The sequence below is a fragment of the Herpailurus yagouaroundi genome, unplaced genomic scaffold, assembly GCF_014898765.1.
Source record: "Herpailurus yagouaroundi ecotype Mexico unplaced genomic scaffold, PumYag 77, whole genome shotgun sequence".
Classification (NCBI taxonomy): Eukaryota; Metazoa; Chordata; class Mammalia; order Carnivora; family Felidae; genus Herpailurus; species Herpailurus yagouaroundi.
This window is the reverse complement of record NW_024412388.1, coordinates 41,948,125-41,975,177: the sequence shown is the minus strand read 5'-3', so window position 1 is coordinate 41,975,177 and position 27,053 is coordinate 41,948,125. Positions and strand designations below refer to the sequence as shown.

The following is a 27,053-nucleotide window of genomic DNA, read 5'->3' as shown; positions in this document are numbered from 1 at the left end:
ATAAAATAACTGTTTATGCAACAGTACCTTCTGGTTCACTAGGCTTGCAATAGGCATTACCACTGTGATCATATTAATACTGTCTATATAGTCTTAATAAATATTAATAACTTGTTCTCGCTTCATAAACCAGATATTAAGAGAATGAAAATTAAATAAAACCACCAGGGAGTCAAATACACAAACATAAAATAGAATAGGATTCAAAGTTACCTATTTGAGGATCCCTCCTTAAATGCATAATTCAGTTCTTGGGCATTCAGTAAAACCTAACCAATTAGAAAATCTCTATAGACAAGCCAGTTTTTCCCCCAAAGGTTTTTACAACAGAGAGCAGTTACCAAATGTTACCAGCACAACCTTTAAGTAGATTTTTTTCTCTCAAATAATAAATGAGCCATAAATAACCTTGTGCCCATAAATAAATAGAAAAAAAAAAAAGAAGAAGAATAAGAAGAAAAAGCAGGACAAAGAAGAAATTCAACAGTAGGCTCTCTAGCTGTCAAGATATGAGGGAGTCACATCTTCTATTCAAGGTCAGATGGTATGTTAATAACAGGAAGAGAGCCAGATTTTCAGACATTCAGCACTTCAGCAGCCCTTTCCACAGAGTTCATTCAGTACCTTGCACTGATATAGTATGTCAGACTTGTCAAGATATTCTTGCACACTGGGTAAAATTCCTCACTGCACAATTTGACAAAAACATCTCTGCTACATTAATACTAAATTTTTGTGAGTGCTTAGTGGGGAGGAGAGTCTTAGAAATAGCCTTTTTAAGGCCAATTTTGATTTTGAAAACTCTTAAGAAAATTATAAAGCCATAAAACCTAATCTGGTCAGTGATATTCCTGACTAGAGAAAAAAAGTTAAGTTTATAATGGGTTGTAACATTCCACACTATATAAACAAATAAAAGCCAAGGTTAAAAGTCTTGTTTTACTTGTTCTGTGGAACAACAGATCATTACCAAGATGTGAGAGAGGGAATAAAGGCTGTTCTCAAACCTTTTTTGGCCAATTCTCTAACCTCTTTATAATTATCATTCACATGAAAAAGATAATGTCTTCATTTGAGAGATGAAAGAGAATAAAGATTATATAAGTACTAATTGCTCTGTTTTCTGACACTACTGGAGCACTAACCTGTGTGTGTGTGTGTGTGTGTGTGTGTGTGTGTATGCGTATATATATACATATATATATACATATATATATATGTATATATATACGCATACACATGCTTCAAGGCCAAATAAAGTCCAGTTCCCAAATAACATTCAGAATTTATAGTTCCTCAATCTTTACTCAGCACTGTATCACAATGCTCAAGCAGCTAAAAACACGCTTTTACAGGAGGAGTACAAAGCCAGAAGGCTTAGGTGTAGGTCAATCTCAACTCTGCCAGACTTAATTAAATTTGCTGATGCAAATCCCAATGTCTATACTCAATATCCATAGAAGAGGACCAATATTCACTTTTCTCAAAGGAATGTGGCCATGAAAGTATAGTGAACTTAGTATAGAGCCTAAGGAATTTTTTTTTTACAAAAAAGGGACGAAGTGAAAAATATTAGAACTAGATACAATGTAAACCTTAGGGGCTCTTCTGCATTTTGAAGTAACAATCCCCAAGAGAAGAGATGGAAAACAAGAGAATGAAGTCAAGATAGAGTCTTGACTTGTTTGAAACAAAAGCAAAAACAAAATTAACTCTTTATATCAATGTGTTGATGAAAGAACAGATTTCCATTCTAGGTAATCAGTGTAACAGAAAACTTGTTCCCAAGAATTATCTCAGAGAAAAAGCATTTTAGGGAGGTTCTCAAGGGGGAAGGGGAGAAAGAAAGATGGTCCTTTGTCTATTAGCAGGTTGGGGTATGTGGAATTGAAGGAGAAAAGAGGACTGGACTCAGTCTATGAGAGATGAGGTGTCAAGCTCAGAATCTGGACTAGACCTCAAAGATCACCTGGCTTAATTCCCTACTCTTCGACCAACCTTTACTTCATTGTACCCATTATTCCTGTCTTGTATGTGAGGCCATCTCAAATACCTGCAAGCAGCAGCAGGGTATTAAAAAATTATGAACAAATAAAACAGTTCACCTCCCTCCTAATTTAACAGATTTGGAAATGAAGGTCCAGAAGGGACAAGTCACTTCCTAGACCCAAAAGGAAGAACTTCCTAAGAACATAAATTACTGCGTTCTTCCTTGGGGATCCTAGGATCGGTTAGCCCTTTACTCAAGGACTCAAGAAAAGTGTAAATAATGAGGTTCTGATCAATATTTATTGAGTGCCTAAGTTCCAAGCATTATGCTAGGCACTTTCTTTTTGTTTACACAGATAAAGTAATTTCAATCCTTTGTCCTGACTTTTTATTATGTGGGGTTCCTCTAACAGAGGCACAAGTTTTGTAATCAAAAGGATCAAGGTTCTACCCCTTAAGACTTCAGAAAGGTATTTTACTTTCTGAACTTGTGTTCCTTCTGTATTAGAAAAGGTTTAACACTACACAATTCATAGGGCTGTTTTAAAGGTTAAAGGTTAAGTTAACAAGCACAGGGTATGGCTCACAGTATATATTCAAAAACTGGTAACTATTGTTACCACTCCCGAGGGAACATCTATGGTATAAGTGAAAGAACGTGGGAACGGAAGTTGAAACCGCCATTCACTAGCTGTGTAACAGGGTGCCCGTCGGTCAATCATCTGTTTCCTGAGAGCCTACTATGCATCAGGCAGTTTGATGGGGCTATCGAGATGGACAAGGCAATGTCTCAGAGAGGGAATCAGAATTGTAAATACTGCCATTGCGAGGTGAACAGAGCTGCAACGGAATTCAGTCCCAAGCGCTTGGGGGCCGGGGGCTGCTAACCTCAGTTTCCCTATCTGTAGAGTGGGACGATCAAACGAGATGACAACAGATAGGCTGTTGTCACAGCATTGTTGTTGTGAATAGAGTAACAGGAGAGAGGCGGGGGTAACCCGCCTCCTGGGACTGGATCTGGGAGGCAACACCGCGGGTCCCCGCTCGCCCCCATAGGGGGCGATGGTGCTGGGGACCTTCCCTCAGGTGCCGACCCCCAGCTGCGCCGCCGGTAACCGACAAGCCAAACCAGCCGCCTCCGCCCCCACTCGGCCCGCCACGGCGGAAGTGGCAGCCCGAATGGTTGGCGGGTGTCGGAAAAAGAGGGCGGGGGGAGACCGTGCGCAGCGGCCTATGGCCGTGGAGTGGCGGGACCGCCGGGGGTCTCACCTGAAGCAGGGAGGGTCCTCCAACAACAGCACGCGGCAAGAGCAAGATGGCTGCCTCAGTCGAGACAGAGAAAGACGACGGCAGCAGCGGCGGCGGGAGCGGGGCCCACGTGACACAACCGGCTCCGCCTTCTTTCTCTCTCACCAGAGCAGCCTATCGTGGAGAGCGCATATACGAACTACAAAACCCAGCCTGCTCTGCGCCTACCAATAGAAATGCGGCAGGTGCAGGTGGCCGCACTGCATTCTGGAGCCTGCAGTCTCCCGAGGATTCCATTGTGCCTACAATTTTGTAAGGGTACTAATAAAAAAGAGGTGTGTATTTTTGTTTGAGGATGTATTTTTGTCTCATGTCTTTCACTACTCATTAAGTACGCACTGTCGGAGTCAACTAGTGCGGACTCACTAGTGTATTGACTCAACTAGCTTCTACTGGGAGGAGAGACGGGAAATTTTACCGTTTGTTATGTAAATCAGAGAGGAAAACTTGAGGAGAAATACTCAACCCACAAAGTTTAAAAACAAGTCAAGTAGATTTAACCAGAAGAAGTTTTACGCTTTAAATGTCTGCAGTGACTTTTGTCCTCGTTCCCTGAAGATCTGGGTTAGTTTTGCAATAAGGGATTCGAAATTTGGTTTTCTGGGAGCTTGCATCGGTTGGTTGCATCATCCCAGAGTGGACGAATTGCGGCTGCAAGGAAAAATAAGGTCCAGCGCTGCTTCTCCAGCAGGAAGGGGCATTCTTGCAAGGCACGAGACAATACACTGCAGAACAGGTTTGCCAGGTCTCCTCGTGACCAGAGCAGGAACCTAAGAATGAAATCGCGTAGTCTAGGTTTTTGGGATTTTTTGTTTTGGTTTGGTTTGGTTTGGTTTTTTTTGCGGAGGAGGAAAGGGGAGGCCAATGGGCAACGCGCCCACTGTAGGGAGCAGCTGACTTCACCGATCAATAATTCGCGTTGTGAATATTAAGTGCAGCGGTTCTTGGGGGGAGGGGCTAGCTTGCAGGCTGAGGCAACCAGCAACGGTTCTCTTGAGCCCTCTCCCCACCCCCACTATCTCGGCCCACCTTCTCCTTCTCAGTCTTCGGACTGAATATCCAGAATCGAGGGGAAGCAGGTAGCGCAGGAGAGCAATTCCCGCACCCTTCTACGTGATCTGCACCTTTAAACTTACTCCATCTCAAACCAGACCCCGGAGGCACCACCCACATCCGTCTAACATCACTTCCTTCACGGTTAGGAAAAAAAATATCTGGGAACGCGAGGGGTTGGGCTGAGCGGCACTTGGGGAACGGCACGGACCTTCTGCTAGGACTCTGGTCCTCCTCCGTCTGCTCAGCCCGGTGGCTCCGTGCACCTACCACCATGGAGCTTCGGTCTCATCTCGGGGCCACTTGTTTGCTGAGCTTCAGTTTCCTGCTTCTCATCACCTCTTCTGATGGACATATTGGGCTTGGAAAGGGTCAGACTGCCTTCTTATATTAATCTTTACTCATACTGGGCCCCAGCCCAGTATAATCCTCTTCTTATGCTAACACGATCCCCCTCCCGTTCTGTCTCTTAGGCTACGCCAGGTTTCTTTTTATCCTCTCTAACCGCTCCTGGATTTTGAGGATTTCTAGGGGGATGAGGAGTAGCGGGTCTGGGAAATGGTGAGATGAGGAAGTTGTGCTTGAGGCCTCCCTAAATTCTTGGGTTGGAGGTAAGGAACGACCCTAAAGCAGGTTTAAGAGCCAGCATAGGTGCCTAGCACTTGGTAGGTCCTCAGGAACAATCATTTTTCCTTTTGGGAGAAATATGGTCTTTGGAGACCTGCACATGCAGAGACCCTTTCCCTGGCTATGAAGATCCCCCTACTCACCTTCTCCCTGAAGAGTTAGGTTACTGCTTCTTCCGGACCTTGGGGAGAACAGCACCTGCATCCCAGGACTGGTATATAAGGAAAGGCCAGGTGAAGGATAGAAGGTCTGGTGTTAGAGGGTCACCAACAGTTGTCCTTGGTGTGCTTCAGTCAATGTGTCTGAAGAAACTGATTTTTTTTGAGGAGTTGAGGGGACAGTGGTTATTAATGGGAGATCGGTGTGACCTCCACCCCCACCCCACCCCCTTACCTACATCTCCTTTGGAATTCAGGGTTTATGCTTTTTCTAAGTAGAAGAGTGGTAGCATGGATTCTCCTCTCCTTTTTTTGTACCAACCTTACTGGATGGAGTGATTCTGATGCAGTCCTGATGTTTTAAACTTTGCTTTATCCTTCCAATTTGCATATTTATTGGCAGGTGATGAGGTTGGGTGGTCACTCCTTCAGTAAATAATTAATTTTTGATCACCTACCATATTCCAGGCACTGTACTAGGCACTGGGGATCTTGGAATAGACAGGACAGATAAGGGTCCTGCTCACAGAGTTCATATTCAAGTCAGAGATACAGAGAGTAGACACGTGAACAAGAACAAATGTAAGAAGCAAGAGAATTTCAGCTAGGGATAAATATTGTGAAGAAAATGAAATCGTGATGGAGTAGAAAGAATGGCTGGGGAGGGTGAGGGAGCTGGCATTACTTGAGCTAGGAAGGTCAAAGAAGACTTCTGTGAGAAGGTGATATGTGGATTTCCATCTCAGTGATGAAACTTCATGGTGAATTCTAGTGGGCCAGAATATTTTCAGTACTGACAATCTCATTTTGAAACATTACTGTATATTTAGCACAAAAATGTAAGTACCAAGGGAGACAGAGTATGGTGTTATGAGTGTGGGTGCAGATCTGAGTTTTAATTTATTCTGCTATTGGCCAGCTGAGAGGCTTAGGGCAAGTTGCTTCACCTTTCAAAGCTCAGTTCCTCATCTACAAAATGGGCATAATAATAACTACCTTGGACACTCAACAAATAATTTACTCTGTTCCAGTTACCGTTAGGTGTAGGCAATACCTTAGAGTCATGTGTTCAGTATCTTTACTCCTTGGTAGATATTATGCCATATATTTATTAATGGTTGTTCCAGTTGCCATTACTGCATAATAAACCACCCCAAAATTTAATAGTGTAAGGAACTCATTTTATTATGCTCATAATTCTGTGAGTCAGGATTTCAAACAAGGCACCGTGGGGAAGGTGTGTCCCTTGGTTCCATGTCTGGTTACTTTTCCATGTGGTCTTTCTTCATGGGCCAGGTGTGGGGTTCCTCAGTATGACAGCCAGACTCTTAAGAGGGTCCGTCCCAAGAGACCAAGGTGGAAATGCATTGCATTTTTATCATCTAGCCTTATAAGTCACATAGCATCACTTCCATTGTAGTCTGTAAGGGCGTGTTCAAGGGGAAGGACCTCCATGGAAAGAATGTTGAGGACACTTTGTAAGAAAAGCATGTGGAATGAGATATTGCTACAAGTATAGTCTGCTCCAGTAAGCCAGGACCATTTCTGTCTCATTCATGCTCAGGAATATCTGTTGAAAGAAGAAATGAATGGTGTATCTGATCATTGAGATCCCTGTCTTTTTTCTGCTTATAGTCTGAGGACTGTCAAAGCAAGTAAGCAAGCAATTGCATAAGCTGTGATATGTATGGTGAGCAAGGAAAATACCAGTAACTGTAGCAGTATGTAAGAAGGCAACTTGAGGAAGGGGGTCTGTGCTCTGAGGATTAGAAAAAAAAAGGCATGTAATATTGTGTTATAAACTTAGAAAGGATTTAGTTAATATTTATTATTATGCCCTCCCAAGGAAGAATATTTAATTGTTCCTGAAAGGAATTAATAATGTTTCAAATTTTTGTTTTTTGTATCTCTTGGGTATGGATTCTTGGGAAATAAATTATAGCCTACCTACGCTACCTCCCCCAAAATGTGCTACCTGAAGCAGTATTTCCTGAAAATTTTGATGAGTATGATTTCTTCCCAAATGTTTTCAGAGCTCTGGCTCTTTCCAGAAGATGGCCTGTTGGTTTGCAGAGAGAAAAGACTGAACGACCCTACTATTTTCATTAAAAATAGGAAATATAGAAGTGTGAGCACTGGATAGGAATCAGGAGACCTGGTGTTTTTGTTTTGTTTTGTTGTTTAAAAAAATTTTTTTAATGTTTGTTTTTGAGAGAGAGAAAGAGAGACAACATGAGTGGCAGAGGGGCAGAGAGAGAGACAGAATCTGAAGCAGGCTCCAGGCTCCGAGTTGTCAGCACAGAGCCCCACACGGGGCTTGAACTCACAAACCCCGAGTCATGACCTGAAGTCAGACGCTTAACCGACTGAGCCACCCAGGTGCCCCAGGAAACCTGGGTTTTAATGCTGGTCAGACCATGTAGCTCTGGTCTTACCAGGGCACTATTAATTGAATGAGAGTGTTGAACTAGAAATGATTCCTAAGAGTCATTTCAGCTCTAACAGTATGGTATTGGAGTGGTTTTAACAAATACAGTTGGTATTAACAGTATGGTATTAACAAATACAGTTGACTCTTGAGCAGCACAGGGGTTAGGGATGCTGACACCTGCACATCCCACAGTCGAAAAATCAGCATATAACTTTTTGACGCCTCCAAAACTTTACTGATGATCAGTAGCCTTACCAATAACATAAATATTTGATGAACACATATTATTATGTTCTATATATTATATACTGTTTTTATATAATAAAGTAAGCTAGAGAAAAGAAATGTTAAGAAAATCACAAGGAAGAGAAATATATTTATAGTACTGTAAAAAAATCCATGTATAAGTAGATGCATGCAGTTCAAATCCATGTTGTTCAGGAGTCAACTATAATTTTGTTGTTCTCTGTGTCCTAAAAATTTGGGATATATCATCTATGGGGAGAATTGTAATGACTAACATTTTCTGTACATTTACTATATTCCAGGCACTGTTCTGTGCATTTTTCATGTATTAACTAGTTTAATACAATAACCCTCTGAGATGGGTAATATTTTTTCTTATCATCCTCATTTCACAGATGAAGAATCTAAAATGGGGCAAGGGAGTCACACAGCTGGTATATGGACTCTCTGGTTAAGAAATCCTAGAGCCCGTCCTCTTAACCAGTATACCATTCCTGTCTCTGAGTGCAGAAACTCCTTTGAAGACTTCACAGGAGAAATAAGAAAGTTATCAATGGGGGTGGTTCAGATGCTGTCACTGCCTGAAACAGAGATAGATGACTTTGTTAAGTCTCTGGAATAAAAATTCAGCACTGACACATGAAGTGTCAGTGTCCTACGCACATTCACAAGAATCCTATGGGATAGATATTTTTCTTAGCCATATTTTGCATTTGTGAAAATGCCAAGAGGGTGGAAGTGGGATTCCAGTCCAGTTCTGCTCTACTGTAGTTGGACTTTGCTTAGCTACTGTGTTATTCTATCTCTCAGGTACAGTGTTGCTTGTTTTAGAGGCTTGGCTGCCAGCTCTGACACTTGACCTTTTGTTTCAACAGCAGGAGTGGGTGGATAATACTTTCCTGATGTCTTTCACATACATTCATGAAAACACTTTCAGGATGAAGGGGTTGGAATTCTGCTGTAAATGCTGTGTTTAGAAATGGTCCTCCCCAACCCCACTTTAAAAATTAATGTTTTAGGGAAAGGGCTACTGATGTGGGAGCCTTCAGCTCACTTTGCAGATAGTGGCATAAATTAGGTGGCTGTGCATGTGACACTTCAGGAAGTTGGACTGTTTTCAAATGTTCCACCTTGGCATGGGTGTATAAGTGTGGGTGGGTGTCAGGAGAGTAGGTGATTTTAATAACAAAGTTAACAGTGTACCCTTTCAAGTTATATTTGAAGTGAAACAAAAGGACCTGGTTTTCCAGATCTGAAGTCAGTGTTTTCATTCTCCTTTGGTGAGACTGTATTCTTTCATTCGTTTGTTCATTTAATCTTTGCTGGAAAGGCAGTATAGTGTGTGGTTAAAATACAGACTCTAGAAGTTGGCCACCTAAGTTCTAATCCCAGTTCTGTCATTTACTGGCAGTGCAACCTTGGGCAAGGTGTTTGACTTCAGCTTCCATATCTGTAAAATGGGGATAATTAGAGTTTCTACCTTGTAAGTTTATTGTGAAGATAAGTTAATATGTATAAAACTATGGAAAACAGGACCTGACATACAATGAATGCCATATGAGTATTAGTCATTATTAATATTGTTGTTATCGTTGTATTATTGTGATCATCACAAAGTAAGCATTCAGAAAATGATGGTGGTGATTATGACTCTTATGAAAAATTCCAGTGTACTTTTTATTTTTATTTTTTAACAATTTTATTTTTAAGTCCTCTCTATACCCAACTTGGGGCTTGAACTTAGAACCCACAATTAAGAGGTGCATGCTTTACCGGCTGAGCCAGCCAGGTGCCCCTCCAATGTACTTTTTTTTTTAAGTGTATTTATATTTGAGAGAGGGAGAGTGTGCGTGTGCGAGCAGAAGAGGGGCAGAGAGAGAGGGGGACAGAGGATCCGAAGCAGGCTCCGCACTGAGAGCAGAGAGCCTGATGTGGGGCTTGAACCCCCAAGCCGCGAGACCATAACCTGAGCCAAAGTTGGATGCTTAACCAACTGAGCCACCCACAAGGCCCTCCAATGTACTTTTTAATACAAATTTTCAAAGCAATTTTGTACATGTAGTGAATTGTTTCAAATAATACCTCTAGACTGACTCTTAGGGATGATGCAGTAAGGCAGGTTGGCACATGTTGGGATACTGGAAAAGCATGTTAATTAGGAATCAGGAGACCTAAATTCTGGTTGTGATTTTGTGGTTTTGGGTAGCCTCTTCCTTTTTCTAGGCCTTCCTAGTATTAAAGGATTGGACTAATCTCTTAAGTTTCTGCTGTCCCAATACAGTGGTACTAGTCACATGTCACCCTTAAATTTAAACTAATCAAAATAAAAAATTCATCTTTTCAGTTGCATTAGCCACATTTCAGGTATTCAGTAGCCACTTGTGGCTAATGGCTACCATATTAAATAGTGCAGATCTAGAACATTTCCATCATTGCAGGAAGTTCTATTGAATGGTGCTGCCACAGGGTCTCTATTCTTAGCCAGAACCTCCTATGACCTTTAGCTGTGTCAGCTAGCTTCTTAGTAGCCCCAGTTTATGGAGAAATTGAATTTTACCTGATATTAATCTAGCTTCTTTGACTTTCTTTTGGGTGACATTTGCCCGACACATACTTTTCAATCAACTTACTTTAGACTTTTTCAAGTCTGTCTGTTTTAGGTGCTCTTTTAAATGGTATAGAGGTAGGTTTTTTGTTTTTTTTTTTTAAGTGAAATCTGACAATTTCTATTTTTTAACTTTAACTGGCAAGTTTAGTCCACTTATATTTATGGTGGTTATTGCCAGAGCTGGTCTTATTTCTGTCATCTGGTTTGCATTGCTACTGTTTTTTCTTCTTGTTTATTTTAGGGATTTAGTATTTTCTTATTCTCATTTTGTTTTGTCTCCTTTATTAATGTAGAAGTTGACAGTCTAGTTCTTTTGGTGATTACTTTTGAAATTTTACTTACATACTTACAAAATCTAATATTAATATATTAACCGTCCAATGGAAAGGGGTCTTAGAACATTTCAACTTCAGTCACCTCCTCTTTACTTATAAGCAGTTGTTCGGTGTTTTTTTGTTTGTTTGTTTGTTTGTTTGTTTTTAACTCTACCAATTGAACACTAACATTCTTTGTAAAGATAATAATTAGATTTATCCACATGTTTCCCAATTTATTTGTTCACTATTCCTTGTATCTAGGCTTTCTTCTGGAATCATTTTCTTCCTGAAATGTGACCTTCACTTATTCTTTTAGTTTCTCTGGTTCTTCCCTCCTAGGAGACTATTTTAATTTCCCTTTGTCTCTTCAAATCTCCAATACTTTCTCCACAATCTTTGCTGTCAGCTGGTGACCATGTTTCCTCTTTAACAGAAGATAGAAGCAATTGGAAGAGGCCTTTCAAAAAGTGTTACCACTATATCTACCCACCTTCTAGCACCAGTGTCCATATATTCTTCCTCCCCTGTCTACTGGATAAACTATCTGTGCTCCTAGCAAAAGCTGATCCCTCTATTGGAGTACTAACTCCTTTCTCCTTTCACCTCCTCTAGATATTTTTGACTCAGCTTTCTTGTCCTGTATCAGCAATTGTCCTCCCTTTATTACATCATTTCTATCAGCTTTCAACATCTCTATACTTTCCTCCATATTGAATAAAAACCCTTCCTCAACTCACTGCTCCCCCTAACAATTACCCCCCATATGGGAAGATTCTGTGCAAGAGTTGTAGGTACTCCTCTGATTCTTCCCCTGGGCTATCTTGATCTTGCTCTAATCATGCTTTCATCCCACTCGTCTAATTGAAACTGATCTTATCAAGGTCAGCATTGCTCTCCAGTTGCTAAATGCTGAGGTTATTTCTGATTTAACAGGAACATTGGAGTCAGTTGATCATCCTTCCTTCTTGAAACATCTTGGAAACACTTGGATTCCAGGACTCCATGCACTGCTAGTTTTCTGCCAGTCTCACTTGGCAGTTCCTTCTCTTGTCCTTGTCTTGTTCTTCTTTATCTCCCCTGACCTAGGAGTCCTCCAGGGCTCTTAGACTCCCTCTCCATCTATACTCACTCCCTTGGTGATCTTATTCAGTCTCATGACTTTAATAACATCCACATTCTGATACCTGTCCCTTGAATTTCAGCCTTAGACATTTAGTTGCTTATTCAGCATCTATACTTAGATGTCTAGTAAGCATCTCAAAGTGAACATACCCAAATCAAATCTCTTAATGTTTCTTTCCAAAACTCAACTCTAATTGCTCCCTTCCCCAGTTCTGTTAATGGCAACTCCATTTTTCCAGTTGCCCAAGCCAAAAACCTTAAGAGTTGTCCTCAACTTCTCTCACCCCATATGCATAGCAAAATCCTTTTGACTTTGCCTTCAAAATATATCCAGAATCCGGTAGTATCTTATACCCTCTATCATCTCTGCTAGTCCAAACCATCATCATTGTTTGCCTGGATTATTGCAATAGCCACTTTACTAGTCTCATTTGCTTTTCCTTTTCCCCCCTATATTAGTTTACTAGGTCTGCAGTAACAAAGTACCACAAACTGAGTGGCTTAAACAACAGAAATTTATTGTCTCACAGTTCTGGAGGCTGGAAGTTTGAAATCGGCAGGATTGGTTCCTTCTGAACAGTGAGGGATGGATCTGTAGATGGCTATGCTCTTCCTGTGTGCATATCTGTGTCCACATTTCCCTTTTTAGATAGAGACCAGTCACATTGGGTTAGGGCCCACCTCACCGACCTCATTTTAACTTGATTACCTCTGTAAAGACCCTATTTCCAAATAAGGTCACAAGTCTGGGGGTTAGGACTCCAACATATCTTTTTTTAAGGGATACAGTTCAACTCATAACACCCCCTATAGTTTGTTTTCAGCATAGAAGCCAAAGCAATCCTGTGAAAACATAAACCACATTGTGTTACTACTCTGATCAAAACCCAAGAGCCTAGTAAAAGCTAGAGTCTTTACAGTGGCCTAACAGGCCCTGCATTGTCTGTTCCCTCCTCTTTATTCCCTCTTTGTTCTTACCTCCCTCTAGTTTTAGGGACACCACTGTGTAGTGATTAAAAGCAGGGAGTCTGGACCTTGATTGCCTAGGTTCAGATCCCAGCTCTGATGCTCATTAGTGATATAAACTTGGGAGTTATTTAGACTTTGTGCCTCAGTTTTCTCATCTGTAAAATGGGATTAATAAGAGTACCTACCTCTAGGGTTATTATGAGGATCAATATTCATAAAGTACTTAGAACAGTGCCTTGCATATTATATTAATAGCGGGTACTTGTAGCAATTCTCCAGTGCCAGACACTGTTCAGAGTTCTTTAACGTATTCATTTTTTCAATCCTCACAGCAACCCTAACAGGTAAGTACTGTTGTAATCCTTGGTTATCCACAGGTGAAGAAACTGAGGGTAAGAAACTTGCTCTAAGTCACACAGCTAGTAAGCTGCAACTAGGATTCCAACCTAGGGAGTCTAGGTCCAGAGTTCATGCTCTTTTTTTTTTTTTTTTTTTATTAAAAAAAAATTTTTTTTCAACATTTATTTATTTTTGGGACAGAGAGAGACAGAGCATGAACGGGGGAGGGGCAGAGAGAGAGGGAGACACAGAATTGGAAACAGGCTCCAGGCTCTGAGCCATCAGCCCAGAGCCCAACACGGGGCTCAAACTCACGGAGCGCGAGATCGTGACCTGGCTGAAGTCGGACGCTTAACCGACTGCGCCACCCAGGCGCCCCTCAGAGTTCATGCTCTTAACCACTATGTAATATTACATAGTAAATATTTATTCATTGAAATAATAATGAGTTGTGAATACGTGTTGGTGGAAAAGTTTCTTAGTTTTTCAGAAGATGTCTGTCTTGCCCTCGTTCTTGAAAGATAGCTTTGCTAGGCACGTAATTCTAAATTTAGGGATATTTCCTTTTCAGTATTTTGAAGATGGTATTCTGCTTTCTTCTGATTTCTAGTTTGCTCCTGTCAGTCTAATTATTGATGTTTTGTAGGAAATATGTCATTTGTCTCTGAAATGCTTTAAAGATCTTAATATTTCTGCTGCTCTGCAGTTTCACTACGGTGTAAGTGTATGTATTTTGATTTTGTAATTTGTCTCAGTTGTTATAGATTGTGCTTTGTGTACCTGAAAATTCATGTTTTCTCTAAGTTCTTGAAAATTCTCAGCCATTCTTTCTTTCTTTTTCTTTTTGAAAGATGCAAATGTATTTTAAGTAGTAATACATTCACATGGTTTGATATTTCAAAAGGTATTTTTTCCTCCCATTTTTGTTCCCCAGTCACCCAGTGCCCTATCCCAGTGATATTGTCTTTTCAAATATATTCTTTTCTCTCATCTTTTCATTCTGAAACTCCAATTCTTTTTATACTAGCTCTATTAATCTTCTCAATATTTCTTGGCCTCTTCTTCACATTTTCTATCCCCTTATCTCTCCATGCTGCATTCTGGATAACTTCTGATTTATCTCTCCACTGGTCTCTAATTTGCTGTTTTAACCTATTCATTGAATTTTTTTATTTTTTAATTAAAAATCATTTAACATTTATTAAAAAATACAAAGTTTACTTACTTATTTTTTTAGTAATCTCTACATCCAACATGGGGCTCAAACTCACAATCCTGAGATCAAGAGTCACTCACTTTCTGACTGAGCCAACCAGGTGCCCCTTCAAAATATCTCCAAGCTCTGAGTTGTCAGCACAGAGCCCAACACGGGGCTTGAACTCACAAATCATGAGATCATGACCTGAGCCAAAGTCGGATGCTTGACCAACTGAGCCACCCAGGTGCCCCTCATTGTATTTTTTTTAATTAATAGAATTTATTTTTTTGAGCAGTGTAAGGTCTGTAGAAAACTTGAGTGGAAAGTAGAGTTCCATGTCAGCTGTCACCCCTCCACTTTTCCCCTCCCCGGGTTTTCCCTATCATTAACATCTTGCATTGATGTTGTTCATTTGTTACAATTGATGAGCCAGTATTGATACATTATTATTGACTAAAGTCCATGGTTTACATTTGTGCTATATAGTCTCTGGGTTTTGACAAGTGTATAATGACATATATGTTAATTTGCTAGAGGTGCCATAACAAATTCTACACACTTGTAGAAATAAATTAATAATTAATTAATAAATTAACAAAAATTTATTTTCTTACAAATCTGGAAGCTAGAAGTTCAACATCAAGTGGTTGGCAGGATTGGTTTCTTCTTATAGATGGCTGTCTTTCTGTGTCTTCACATGGTCTTTCTTTTTTTTATATGTGTCTGTCCTAATCTCTTTTTAGAAGGACACCAGTTATAATGGATTAGGACCTATACTAGTGACCTCATTTTAATTTAATTAACCTCTTTAAAGACTGTCCAAATACAGTCCTATTCTCAGGTATTGTGGTTTAGGACTTCAACATACTAATTTGGTGGGGTAGACACAATTTAACTCATAACAACATATATCTGCCATTACAGAATCGTACAGAATAGTTTCACTGCTATAAAAATTCTATGTTCCACCTACTCATCCCTCCGTCCCCCGTGAACCCCTGGCAACCACTGATCTTTTTATAATCTCCATAGTTTTGCCTCTTCCAGAATGTTATGTAGTTGGAATCATATATTATGTAGCATTTTCAGATTGGCGTCATTCACTTAGCAATATGCATTTAAGGTTCCTCCATGTCATTTTGTGGCTTACTAGCTCATTTCTTTTTATCACTGAATATCCATTGATATTATATTTCAACGATTATTTTTTTTAAGTAGGCTCTATGCCCAAGGTAGGGCTTGAACTCACAACCCCGACACCAAGGATCAAATGTTCTACCAACTGAGCCACCCAGCTGCCCCTATATATTTAATTTCTAGAAGTCCAGGTGCCTTTATAGATTTGCCTATTTATTTCATGTGTTGCATGCATTTTTGTGATCCCATGTGTTACTTCTTTATGTGTTTTTAATTTAAAAAACTGTTTATTTTGAGAGAGAAAGAGTGAGCGAGTGGGGGAGGAGCAGAGAGAGAGGGAAAGAGAGAATCCCAAGCAGGCTCTGCACTGACAGTGCACAAACCATGAGGTCATGACCTGAGCCAAAATCAACTCGGGCGTTTAACCAACTGAGCCACCCAGGCACCCTCCATGTGTTATTTCTTTAAATGTTCACACGTAGTTATCTTTGTGTCCTATGGCTGATAATTCTAATATCTGAAGTCCGTAGGGGGTCTAAATCTATTTGTTGCCTCTGCTGATTCCTACTTGTGGTGGCCTGTTTTCTTATGTGTTTGGGGGAATCTATGATTGTGAACTGTTCATCTTTGGCTATTCTGGAGGCCTAAAGTGGGGAGTACTTTCCTGTAGAAAGGTTTGAAATTTGACTTATCTGGAAAACTAGGGGTATTATCATTTCAGTCTTTTTTAAAATTGTTTAAATATGGAATCTCAGATTTATCTCCATTTTGCTCTATTGTAATAGACATTTGCTTTCAGGTCAGCTTTCCCTTTTATTTGTTGCTCACTATTTGGTTTTAGCTTACTTTAGCCCAGTGAGTACATTTTGAAAGTCTGTTTTATCTGGGATTTTATTATTTTGTAGGTGGATACCGCCCCAAACTGTCTACTTGGGCAGTCCCGCCAAGGCAGGATTAAGTTGCCTGAGTTTAGGTATTGACAGGTAGAATGATGGTGATCAGTCACATTAGGCACCTTCCAGTTCTCCCAGTTTCACTCTCACTTAATCATTAACCCTTCAGGATTAGACTTTGGGCCCTAGGCAAGTGACATATTTCTCTTGGCTAGCAACCCACACTGTTGGAAATGAAAAATGATGATGATTAGTTGGGATACTGCCTCTGTGCACTAATCTAGATGAGCTCTTTATTTCCCTGTGGTAACACTGATGGAAATTTGAATTTCTTCTGGGAAAGGAAGGTCTGCAAGATAGTATCATAACTGAAAAGTCATAGAATTGAAGTTTAAATCCCAGCTTGGCCATTTACCAGCTATGTGACCTGGTACAGGTTATGTAACTTCTCAGAGCCTTAGAAGTCTCAAATGAAAAGCATAACAAAAGCTGCTATTTACTGATCATTTATAAATGCTAAGCAGTGTGCTAAGGTACTATATATTCTTATTTCTTATGTAATATCCAGTAGCAATCTTATGAGATACAGCTATTATTTTACCTATTTTACTGATGAGAAAACAGAAGTTTAGGGAAATATAGAGAGGGTTATTGTTAAGGCCAAATTAAAAAAAAAATTTATGTATTTATTTTTGAGGTAGAAACAGAGCATGAGTGGGGGAGGGGCAGAGAGAGAGGAAGACACAGAATCCGAAGCAGGCTCCAGGCTCTGAGCTGTCAGCACAGAGCCCAATGTAGGGCTCGAACCCACAAACTGAGATCATGACCTGAGGCAAAGTCGGATGTTTAACCCACTGAGCCACCCAGGCGCCCCAAGGCCAAATTTAGATGAGATAACGTGTAGTTAACATGAGCACATATAAAGGGGCCAATGAATGACAGTATTACTGTGATCACTCAATATTTTTCAAGTAATAAAACTAAGTCATTTACATGATATGGCCTAAATAAGATTCATTTACTCAAAAAATATTTTATGGAGCACTTACTATGGCCATGTATAATGCTCAATGCTGGAGAAACAGGAGGGAATAAGACAGATATGATCTCAGCCCTAAGGTAGTTCCCTTTAGTGTGAGGGAGACAGGCACATAAACATTTATAGTTCAGCCTGGGAAATGCTGTGATGGAGCAAGAATAGGCTGCTTTGGGAGTCAGGGAAGATTTATCAGATGTAATGATGCCCTCTGGGTTTGTACTTGAAGAATAAATTGGAAGTGAGGATGGAAGGAAAGGCAGAGGAGGCAGTAATTATGAAGGCTGGAGGGGAGACAGTACATGCCGAGTTTAAGGAAATGAAAATAGTTTTGTGTAGAGGATTTTAGAAAAAGTGTGGAAAGTGAGCCTGGGGAGATGGACAGGTGCCATATTTTGAAAGGCTTTGTAAGCCCTGCTACCAAAGTTTGACTTTTCTTTTTAGGTAATTGGAGAGCCTCTGAAAGGTTTTGACATAACAGAGGTATGATTTTGGTGGAAGTTATGGGAATAATAAGAGTAGCTTTGGATACATTATCTCATTTAATCTTTACACCAACACTTGGAGGTAGGTATTATTATCTTGATTTTAAAGATGAATAAATTGGGACTTGGAGAGTTCACTACATTTACAAAATTCACACATTTAATAGGAAGTGGAGTCACATATCCTTGTATTTTTTTTTTTTTATTTTTTTTTCAACGTTTATTTATTTTTGGGACAGAGAGAGACATAGCATGAACGGGGGAGGGGCAGAGAGAGAGGGAGACACAGAATCGGAAACAGGCTCCAGGCTCTGAGCTATCAGCCCAGAGCCCGATGCGGGGCTCGAACTCACGGACCGCGAGATCGTGACCTGGCTGAAGTCGGACGCTTAACCGACTGCGCCACCCAGGCGCCCCAACGTTTGTTTATTTTTGAGAGAGAGAGAGAGAGAGCATGAGTAGGTGAGGGGCAGAGAGAGAGAGGGAGATACAGAATCCAAAGGAGGCTCCAACACAAAGCCCGAGGCAGGACTCAAACCCACAAACCATGAGATCATGACCTGAGCCACCCAGGCATCCCATACCCTTGTATTTCTGACCCTAAATCTATGTTCCTGTATTGTCTCCAGCTAGTAATGATTTGTTGTGACCTATTTTGTGTTTACCCTGTGGAAAGTTCTCATTCATGCTTATAGTGTTATTTGCATACTCAATGTTAAAGAATTTCACAACCATTATTTGCTGTTCTTAAAAATTATGAATTAGGTCATGTTTTCTCTGTTTTATATATATGAAAGTAAACTGAGCCTTGAAGTATGGGACCATTCATGGTCCCATACACCCAGAAAGTGGTAGAGCTGAGACTTGAACACCATGTTCTTGACAGAGGAAAACTTTTTTATGGCTACCTTGTGAACATGCCACATTTCTTTTTTTGGGTCTTTGTCTCTATTCACGGGTGAATGTTTATAAGGCTCTTTCCTTCCAGGTTTTGGAGATCACATTCATTGGAGGACACTAGAAGATGGGAAGAAGGAAGCAGCTGCAAGGTACAAGATATGGTTTTAGGTTATTTATAGTGGAAGGGGTGCCTGGCTGGCTCATCAGATAGAGCATGCAACTCTTGATCTTGGTGTCACAAGTACAATCCCACATTGGACCTAGAGATTGCTGTAAAAATAAAATACATTCAGCAGGTTATTTATGGTGGTAAAACACTTTCCAGCCATCAGCTTAACATTAATTTCAGGTGAAGGATTATGCCAAAACAGAGCCAAAACTGGGGAGTTGCCTGATGATAACAACAACAACAATACTAGTCGAGGTGCCTGGGTGGCATAGTTGGTTGAGCATCGGACTCTTGGTTTCACCTCAGGTCATGATCTCACAGTTCCTGGGATTGAGCCCCACATCAGGCTCTGTGCTGACATTGCGGAGCCTGCTTGGGATTTCTCCCTCTCTCTTTCTGCCCCTCCCCTGCTCGCTCTCTCTCCCTCTCTCTCTCTCAAAAAATAACCAAATATTAAAAAAAAAAGCACTACTAGTTAACATTTAATAAGTGCCTAGTATGCACCAGACACTGAATTATGTGAATTAACTCATTTAATTCTCACAAGAATTCTTTTGAGGTGGCTAATGCTGTTACCTTCATTTTAGAGATGAGAAAACTAAGGCACAGAGCAGTTAAGTAACTTCCTCAAGATCACATAGCTAGTAAGCGGTGGAGCCAAGATTCAGACCCAGGCACTATGGCATTAGAGCCTGCACTCCACCAGTAAACCACACTGCCTTACAGTCTCAAGTTGAATAGTCTCGAGTTTCAGTTAGGTTTAGTCTATGCACTGATGCAAATAACTGATGCAAAGGAGAAGAAAAGGCAGAGCAGGGGAGGGAAGGCTAAACACTGATCTAAGTGCTTTACATACATTAATTTATTTAATCTTCGTAACCTATGAGGTTGGTTCAGCCTGTGAAATAAGAACTGTTGTTATTGTATGGGAGAGGAATTGAGACACAGAATGATTAAATAATTTGTCAATTGATTACACAGCTACTAAGTGATAAAGCCAATACTTGAATGTTCTCTATTGTACTGTACTGGAGAGATACAAAGACCCAAAATATGTGCATCTACTTTATTAAAAAAATGTTTTAATGTTTATTTTGAGAGAGAGAGAGAGAGAGAGAGAGAGAGAGCAAGCATGAGCAGGGGAGGGTTGGAGAGAAAGGGAGAGAGAGAATACCAAGCAGGTTCCGCGCTGTCAGTGCAAAGCCTGACACGGGGCTCAAATTCATGAACTGTGAGATAATGATCTGAGCCGAAATTAAGAGTTGGACACTTAACCAACTGAGCCACCCAGGCGCCCCTGTGCATCTACTTTATACACACACATACTTGCACAGAAACTCTCACACTTCTGCACCTACAAAATTATAATTGACCCTAAACAATGCTGGGATGGGGGCTTAGGGATGCTGACCACCTGCTTAGTCAAAATCTGCATATAACTTTTGACTCCCCAAAAACTTAACTACTAATAATCTACTGTTGACTGGAAGCCTCACTGATAACATAAACAGTCCATTAACATATTTTGTATGTTATATGTATTGCATATTGTATTCTTACAACAAAGTAAGCTAGAGAAAAAATATTAAGAAAGTTATAAGGAAGAGAAAATACATTTATAGTACTGTACTGTAAAAAATCTGCATTATAAGTGTACCTGTGCAATCCAAACCCCTGTTTTTCAAGGGTCAACTGTATAGTGCTTGCTTTTGCTAGAACAGACCCTACAGCTTAATGACTTTGAGTCTTACACATTCTGTAGAATAGGGTTGCCAGATTTAGCAAATAAAAATAAGGATGCCCAGTTCAATTTGAATTTCGGGTAAATTGTAAGTAATTTTAAATATGGCCCATTCAATATTTGAGACATATTAAAAACATGTTGCTTATCTGAAATTCAAATTGAACTAGGCATCCTGTATATTATCAAGCAACCTTACCCAGGAGAAAAATTTATGTTAGTGTCTCAAGTTCTTTTTTTCTTTTTTTAATTTTTTAATGTTTATTTATTGTTGACAGAGAGAGAGAGAGAGAGAGAGAGAGAGAGAGAGAGAGAGAGAGAAACAGAACGTGAGCAGGGGAGAGGCAGAGACAGGGAGAATCCGAAGCAGGCTCCAGGCTCTGACGTGTCAGCACAGAGCCCCACCCTGGGCTGGAACTCAGACGGGGAGATGGTGAGCTGAGCTGAAGTCCCCAGCTTTACAGACTGGAGCCACCCAGGCGCCCCAGTTTTTCAAGTTCTAAATCAAATGACTGTTCCTAGATGAAGTCTTAAGTGACTTTGGGGGGTATGTTGTTTTTTCTCTTTTATACTTTTATATCCCAACAACGTATTCTATCCATGTAAGGTGCTTTATTTTTCCCATTCAGACTTCTATGGGGGAACTGTTTTATGTTCATCTGAATTCCCAATCATGAAGAAGTTGAATGATTGAAATGGTTATTGAGTAAACAGTTACTGAGAATCACTGGGTGTAAGGAAAGAAGGGGAACTAGCATTTGTGAATGGTCTTTGTATGATAAATATGGTGCTCACTGCTTTGCAATGTTTAATGCTCATTAGGGCCCTATTATAAACGGTTGGGCAGTCTTTGGCAGATCACATTCTCTTGAGGCTTATTTGACATAAATAAATGATGTCATTCTTATTTCCATCTTTTTTCTGAGAGCAGATCCTGGGTTTAGTTGGGGTAGATCTCATGTTTCCACAGCAACAATAAGTCCTTTAAGAGTAGAGAGGGACCGGGGCGCCTGGGTGGCGCAGTCGGTTAAGCGTCCGGCTTCAGCCAGGTCACGATCTCACGGTCCGTGAGTTCGAGCCCCGCGTCAGGCTCTGGGCTGATGGCTTGGAGCCTGGAGCCTGTTTCCGATTCTGTGTCTCCCTCTCTCTCTGTCCCTCCCCCGTTCATGCTCTGTCTCTCTCTGTCCCAAAAATAAATAGAAACGTTGAAAAAAAAAATTTCTTTAAAGAGTAGAGAGGGACAGGAAGTGCACTTTGCCCTTCCGGTTTGCGCCGGAGAGTTCAGCAACCCGGAAGTGACGCTACCGGTTGCACATGGCCGCGTCCCGTAAGGATGCCGCTCGTAGTGTTTTGCGGGCTGCCATACAGCGGCAAGAGCCGGCGGGCGGAGGAGCTCCGTGGGGCGTTAGCGGCCGAGGGCCGCGCGGTGTACGTAGTGGATGACGCGTTGGTGCTGGGTACGGAGGACGCGACGGTGTATGGCGATCCGGCCCGTGAGAAGGCGTTGCGCGGGGCCTTGCGAGCCGCAGTGGAGAGGCGCCTCAGTCGCCACGATGTAGTCATCCTCGACTCGCTTAACTACATCAAGGGCTTCCGCTACGAGCTCTACTGCCTGGCGCGGGCGGCGCGCACTCCGCTCTGTCTGGTATATTGCGTACGGCCGGGCGGTCTGAGCGGGGGACCTCGGGTGGCTGATGCGGTGGACCACCGAGGCCTGAACCTCAGTGTGAGTTGGAGGCCGCGCACTGAGGAAAGAGGGAGACCTCTGGCGGTGGGCACCCCTGTCCTCAGGGAACCACAAGCAGTGGACTCTGTAGCAAGCGGAAGAACCCAAGCAGTTGTACCTAAGGAACTGGAGCCGGAGGAAACCGGGGTGCCAGATCTTCCAGCTCCTGTGACTTCAGAATTTGATACATGTGAAAAGCGTATGGTCAGTACCTTTTACTCTCCTGAACTTATGGAGGCACTAACGCTGCGCTTTGAGGCTCCCGACTCTCGGAACCGCTGGGACCGGCCCCTGTTCACCTTGGTGGGCTTAGAGGAGCCATTACCCCTGGCAGAGATACGGGCTGCCTTGTTTGAGAACCAGGCTCCCCCACCGCATCAGTCTACACAGTCCCAGCCCCTTGCCTCCGGCAGCTTTCTACACCAGTTGGATCAGGTCACCAGCCAGGTGTTGGCAGGACTGATGGAAGCTCAGAAGCGCGCGGTCCCTGGAGACTTGCTTAAGCTTCCTGGCACCACGGAGCACCTGCAGTTTACCCGGCCTTTGACCATGGCAGAACTGAGTCGCCTCCGACGCCAGTTTATTTCCTACACCAAAATGCATCCCAACAATGAGAACCTGCCTCAGCTGGCCAACATGTTTCTGCAGTATCTGAGCCAGAGCCTGCACTAAACAGAGGAGGTGTGGGGGGAAAGCCCTGGCTCCTTGTCTAACCTCCACTGCTCTCTCTTTCTTGATAACGTAATTTGAAGGTCTACAGATCATGTTGATGTGTCGTACTACAGCTGTTGTGACTGATTTTACTCACATTTTCCTCTGAGTGCCTCTGTTGTGACAGGCCTTGAGTTACAGCATAAATTGAGACTAGAGAAAATGGAGAACTGGCTTGGAGGATCTTGGCAATTTTCTCCAGGACAGAGCTCAGGTGGACAGAATTTGTTTAGATTGGGTTCTACCTGTGGTGTCACACACCCAGGATTTCCCCCATCTGAATTGTAGGAGAGCAGACTGGATGGATGAATTTTTTTTTTAAACAATTGTGAGTGGAAACTGAAGATGAGACAGTTCTGCATCTGCACTGGCCTTTCTTTCATACCACAGTTTTTAAAGTACTGTGTCTACTTTTTGCTAGTCTGTCCTGGGGCCAGGGGTCACCAGTAAATCCACTGGTTTCTGTCCTTGGGAAGCTTTGGTTCTAGTGGAAGCAAAAGACATAACTATTAGAGTTTACATCTAATAAAATCTTTTAGAAGAAAGTCTGCTGGAATTTCTTTTGCTTCGTGTAACTTAATGTTCTTCATGTAATTTACTTAATGTAACATTTAGAGACACATGTATTACTGTTATGCCTTTGACCAAAATAGTACTTTGACAGTGCTTGATGAGAGATGGATATTTGGTCCATCTCTCTCATCTCTTGATGAGATGATGGATATTTGGTCTAACCTAGAGTGATGATGACAACTTCCATAAGTGTTGCGCTTCATTCTTTATTTCAAGGCAAATACCACTTTAAGATTTTTCATTCTTTCACTGATTTTATTAAATAAAAATCAGCACTTGTGATTTTCAAAGATGAATTAGATACTGTCTTTGCCCTTGAGAAATTAATAGTTTGGTGAGAAATACAAGTAAACATGATTATGGTGTAAAAACGTCGGTGTTTACAGGATAATGACAGAATGGTTTGGGACCCCAGAAAAGGAAAGGACTAATTAGCCGTTGAGAGAAGATAGTTTTGGGAAGGCTTGTAGAGGGGTTAATATTTGAGCTGTTACTGTAGAACATGTGTCAGCAAAGCATCAAATAGTAAATGTTTTAGCCTTGTGGGCCATAGGGTCTCTGTTGTAGCTTATTAGCTGTAGCACATTTTAGCACAAAAGCAACCATATACAATAAGTATACAACTGAATATGAGTACGTATGTGTGTGTGTTTGTGTTTATTTAAGTGATTTCTACACCCAAGCGGGGCTCCAACTCATGACCCTGAGACCATGAGTTGCATACTATTACAGCTGAGCCAGCCAGGCACCTCAGTATAAGTGTGCTTGAATAAAACTACACCAAAATGTGTATTGTATTTAATTTTCACATATCACAAGGGGGACTATTTTTAGATTTGTTTTCAACCATTTAAAAATGAAAAAAAAAATAGCTTGTATCTTACAGCTCTACAGAAGCAGGCAGTGGCCTGGATCAGGTCTGCAGAGATTTGCTGATCTCTGCTCTAGAAGGATAAATAAGAGTTTACTAGAGAGGGAGGAGGGAGCAAGGCATTCCAAACTGCTCTGTAAGTGCATGGAGCTATTGAAAGGTTGGGCTACCTTGGTGGTGGGTTTCTTGCTCATTAGGCAGTCTGGACCACCTTTTGTTATATTTGATATAGTGGATGTATTATATTTACATACGCTATATTAGATGATATATATTAGAATTCCTGTGTGAAAGGAAGGTTTGGACTAGGCAACTTCTAATGCCTTTTCCAACCTCTGTTCTCAGATTCAAAGTTAGTTATTGGTTGTGGATTGCGATTCTAAATTGAAGTAGACAGTAATGGTCAGAAAGAACATTGGTTTTAGAGTCAGACTTAATGAATTAGGTCATAAATGACAGAACCTAGATTTTATGTGGCCAAATATTTAATCTCTTGGGAGTCTCAGTTTTCTTATTTCTATTATGAGAACGTTAGTAGTATATACATTAGGATTGTTGTGAGGATTTAAATGAGATAATGCCTGTAAAGCACATAGCACAATGTATAATAAATGGGTAGCATATTTTGGTTATTATTATTATTATTATTATTATTATTATTATGGTTACTTAGATCCCACTTCTCACATAAGTTTTTCCTGCTTATTCGGTTTTTACGACTATTAGAGGTACAAATCCACCCCGGATTTGTAGTAGGCCTCTAATAAGGTATTGAATAATTCATTTGACAATTAATTATGTGTATTTAGAATAGTGTCTAATACATAGTAAATGCTATGCATTTATCAATATATTCAATAATATCAATAATATTCTATGTGCCACATGTAAGGCATGTAGGGAGAGCTGAGTTCTTTGCTTTAGGGAACTCCCGAGTCTATTGCAGGGAGATGGGTAAGTAATAGAGTAAATATAGTAAATGCAATGATTGTATTGTGTAGTGTGGTGTTACAGGGGTTGTATGATTCAGAAAGCCATGGCTGCTTACATAGGACTTTCCTACAAGTTGGCATTTAAGCCTTGAGAGCTTAAGGACTTCATTTGGCCAAGACTGGTTCAGGTGGATGATGTTGCTCATCATTTTAAAAAAGAAAAAGTTTTTTCCTCCCTGATTATAAAGATTACATTTAATTGTAGAAAAAATGGAAAATATAGAAAAAGTATAGTAAAATCCACAATCCCATTATCTAGGGATAACTATTATGTTTTGGTATATTTCATTTCATTTTAGGGTCTTTCCTCTGTACATAGTTGTACAATTAAATCCAAACTGTAGATGATAATTTTATATTCTGTTTTTTGTTTTTTTGTTTTTTTTAAAGTAAGCTCTTCACCCAACGGGTTTAAATTCATGATCCTGAGATCTGGAGTCACATGATCTACTGACTGAGACAGCCAGGCACCCCATTCTGTTTAATTTGATGTACCAATGAAAAATTTTAACGTTTTCAATGATTATATAACCATAACATTTAGAAATACTGTAATTTGATGTTTCTTCTACAGTCTTTTCTCCCTAGCTTTAAAGCCCAAATTTGCAGAATTTATAGGAATGTCAGAACTTACCAATAATTTTATTATAATCTATTATTGAATATGTTGCCTAAAAATTTTCTTAATCCAAATCGTACTACCTGAATGTCTTTATACATTAATCTTTGTCTTTATATATGGTCATTTTATTAGGGTAGACTTAAAGAAATGGAATTACTAGATTATAATTCCTTTGTTTTCTTTTCAAGTGGCTTGCCCCTAATGGTGATCATCCATAAGTCCTGGTGTGGAGCTTGCAAAGGTAAGTACAAATAATCAAACCTCAAATGTGTTCTTAAATATTAACATGTAGTTAAAAAAATTAGCACAGGGGTACCTGGGTGGCTCAGTCAGTTAAGTGTCTGACTTCAGCTCAGGTCATGATTTCACGGTTCGTGAGTTTGAGCCCCACATCAGGCTCTGTACTGACAGCTCACATCTGGAGCCTGCTTCGGATTCTGTGTCTCCCTCTCTCTCTGCCCCTCCCTTGCTCATGCTGTCTGTCTGTCTGTCTCTCTCTCTGTCAGAAATAAACATTTTAAAAAAATAAATAAAAAACATTGGCACAGACTTTTCCCAGCAGTACTGATTGCTCTAAGGAATACCAAAGAAATATATATGACATAGATTCCCTGCCCTCAAGAAGTTTGCAGTTACCTTTGCAAGGGGTTGGAGAGTAAAGCAATTGAGATATGGTTAGGGAGAGTATAGTATTAGTGCTATAGTAGTTGTATAGACAGTAAATACAGGAAGCTGAAGTGTACAGAAACATGAGAAGTGGTTAAGGAAGTCTTTCTGGAGGAGGTGGGAATGAAATTTAGAACCCAATGTTATTTGTGGCACCTATTCTTTC

At 40.7% G+C, this 27,053-nt stretch overlaps 3 protein-coding genes and 1 long non-coding RNA gene across 8 annotated transcripts in view; 3 read left to right on the top strand and 1 right to left on the bottom strand.

Moving 5' to 3' along the window:
* Window positions 1-7,115, bottom strand: part of BTF3L4 (basic transcription factor 3 like 4) — a 25,449-nt gene extending 18,334 nt beyond the window's left edge. The window contains exon 1 of one of the 5 annotated variants that reach the window (XM_040470231.1): window positions 7,111-7,115. The gene's annotated coding sequence lies outside the window, so the exon portion shown is untranslated. Of the gene's footprint in view, window positions 1-2,877; window positions 3,003-3,258; window positions 3,390-4,326; window positions 4,441-7,110 lie in introns of those variants that run through there. The other 4 variants (XM_040470230.1, XM_040470229.1, XM_040470233.1 and 1 more) reach the window with 4 other exon arrangements.
* Window positions 2,709-3,579, top strand: LOC121027125 (uncharacterized). Its single transcript, XR_005788570.1, has 2 exons — window positions 2,709-2,819; window positions 3,406-3,579. It is a non-coding gene; the product is annotated as an uncharacterized LOC121027125 (long non-coding RNA).
* Window positions 4,501-27,053, top strand: part of TXNDC12 (thioredoxin domain containing 12) — a 27,963-nt gene continuing 5,410 nt past the window's right edge. The window contains exons 1-3 of the mRNA XM_040470228.1: window positions 4,501-4,721; window positions 18,905-18,965; window positions 26,410-26,462. Coding sequence (XP_040326162.1) covers window positions 4,625-4,721; window positions 18,905-18,965; window positions 26,410-26,462 — 211 coding nt within the window. The 5' untranslated portion in view covers window positions 4,501-4,624. The remainder of the gene's footprint in view (window positions 4,722-18,904; window positions 18,966-26,409; window positions 26,463-27,053) is intronic.
* On the top strand, window positions 22,005-23,480 carry KTI12 (KTI12 chromatin associated homolog). Its single transcript, XM_040470227.1, has one exon. It carries the CDS (start codon window positions 22,060-22,062, stop codon window positions 23,122-23,124), a length of 1,065 nt encoding a protein of 354 aa, XP_040326161.1. The 5' UTR covers window positions 22,005-22,059; the 3' UTR covers window positions 23,125-23,480.

What these genes read in the sequence shown, in the direction of transcription:
- KTI12 (XM_040470227.1), top strand. Translation starts at nt 22,060, where the DNA reads ATGCCGCTCGTAGTGTTTTGCGGGCTGCCATACAGCGGCAAGAGCCGG.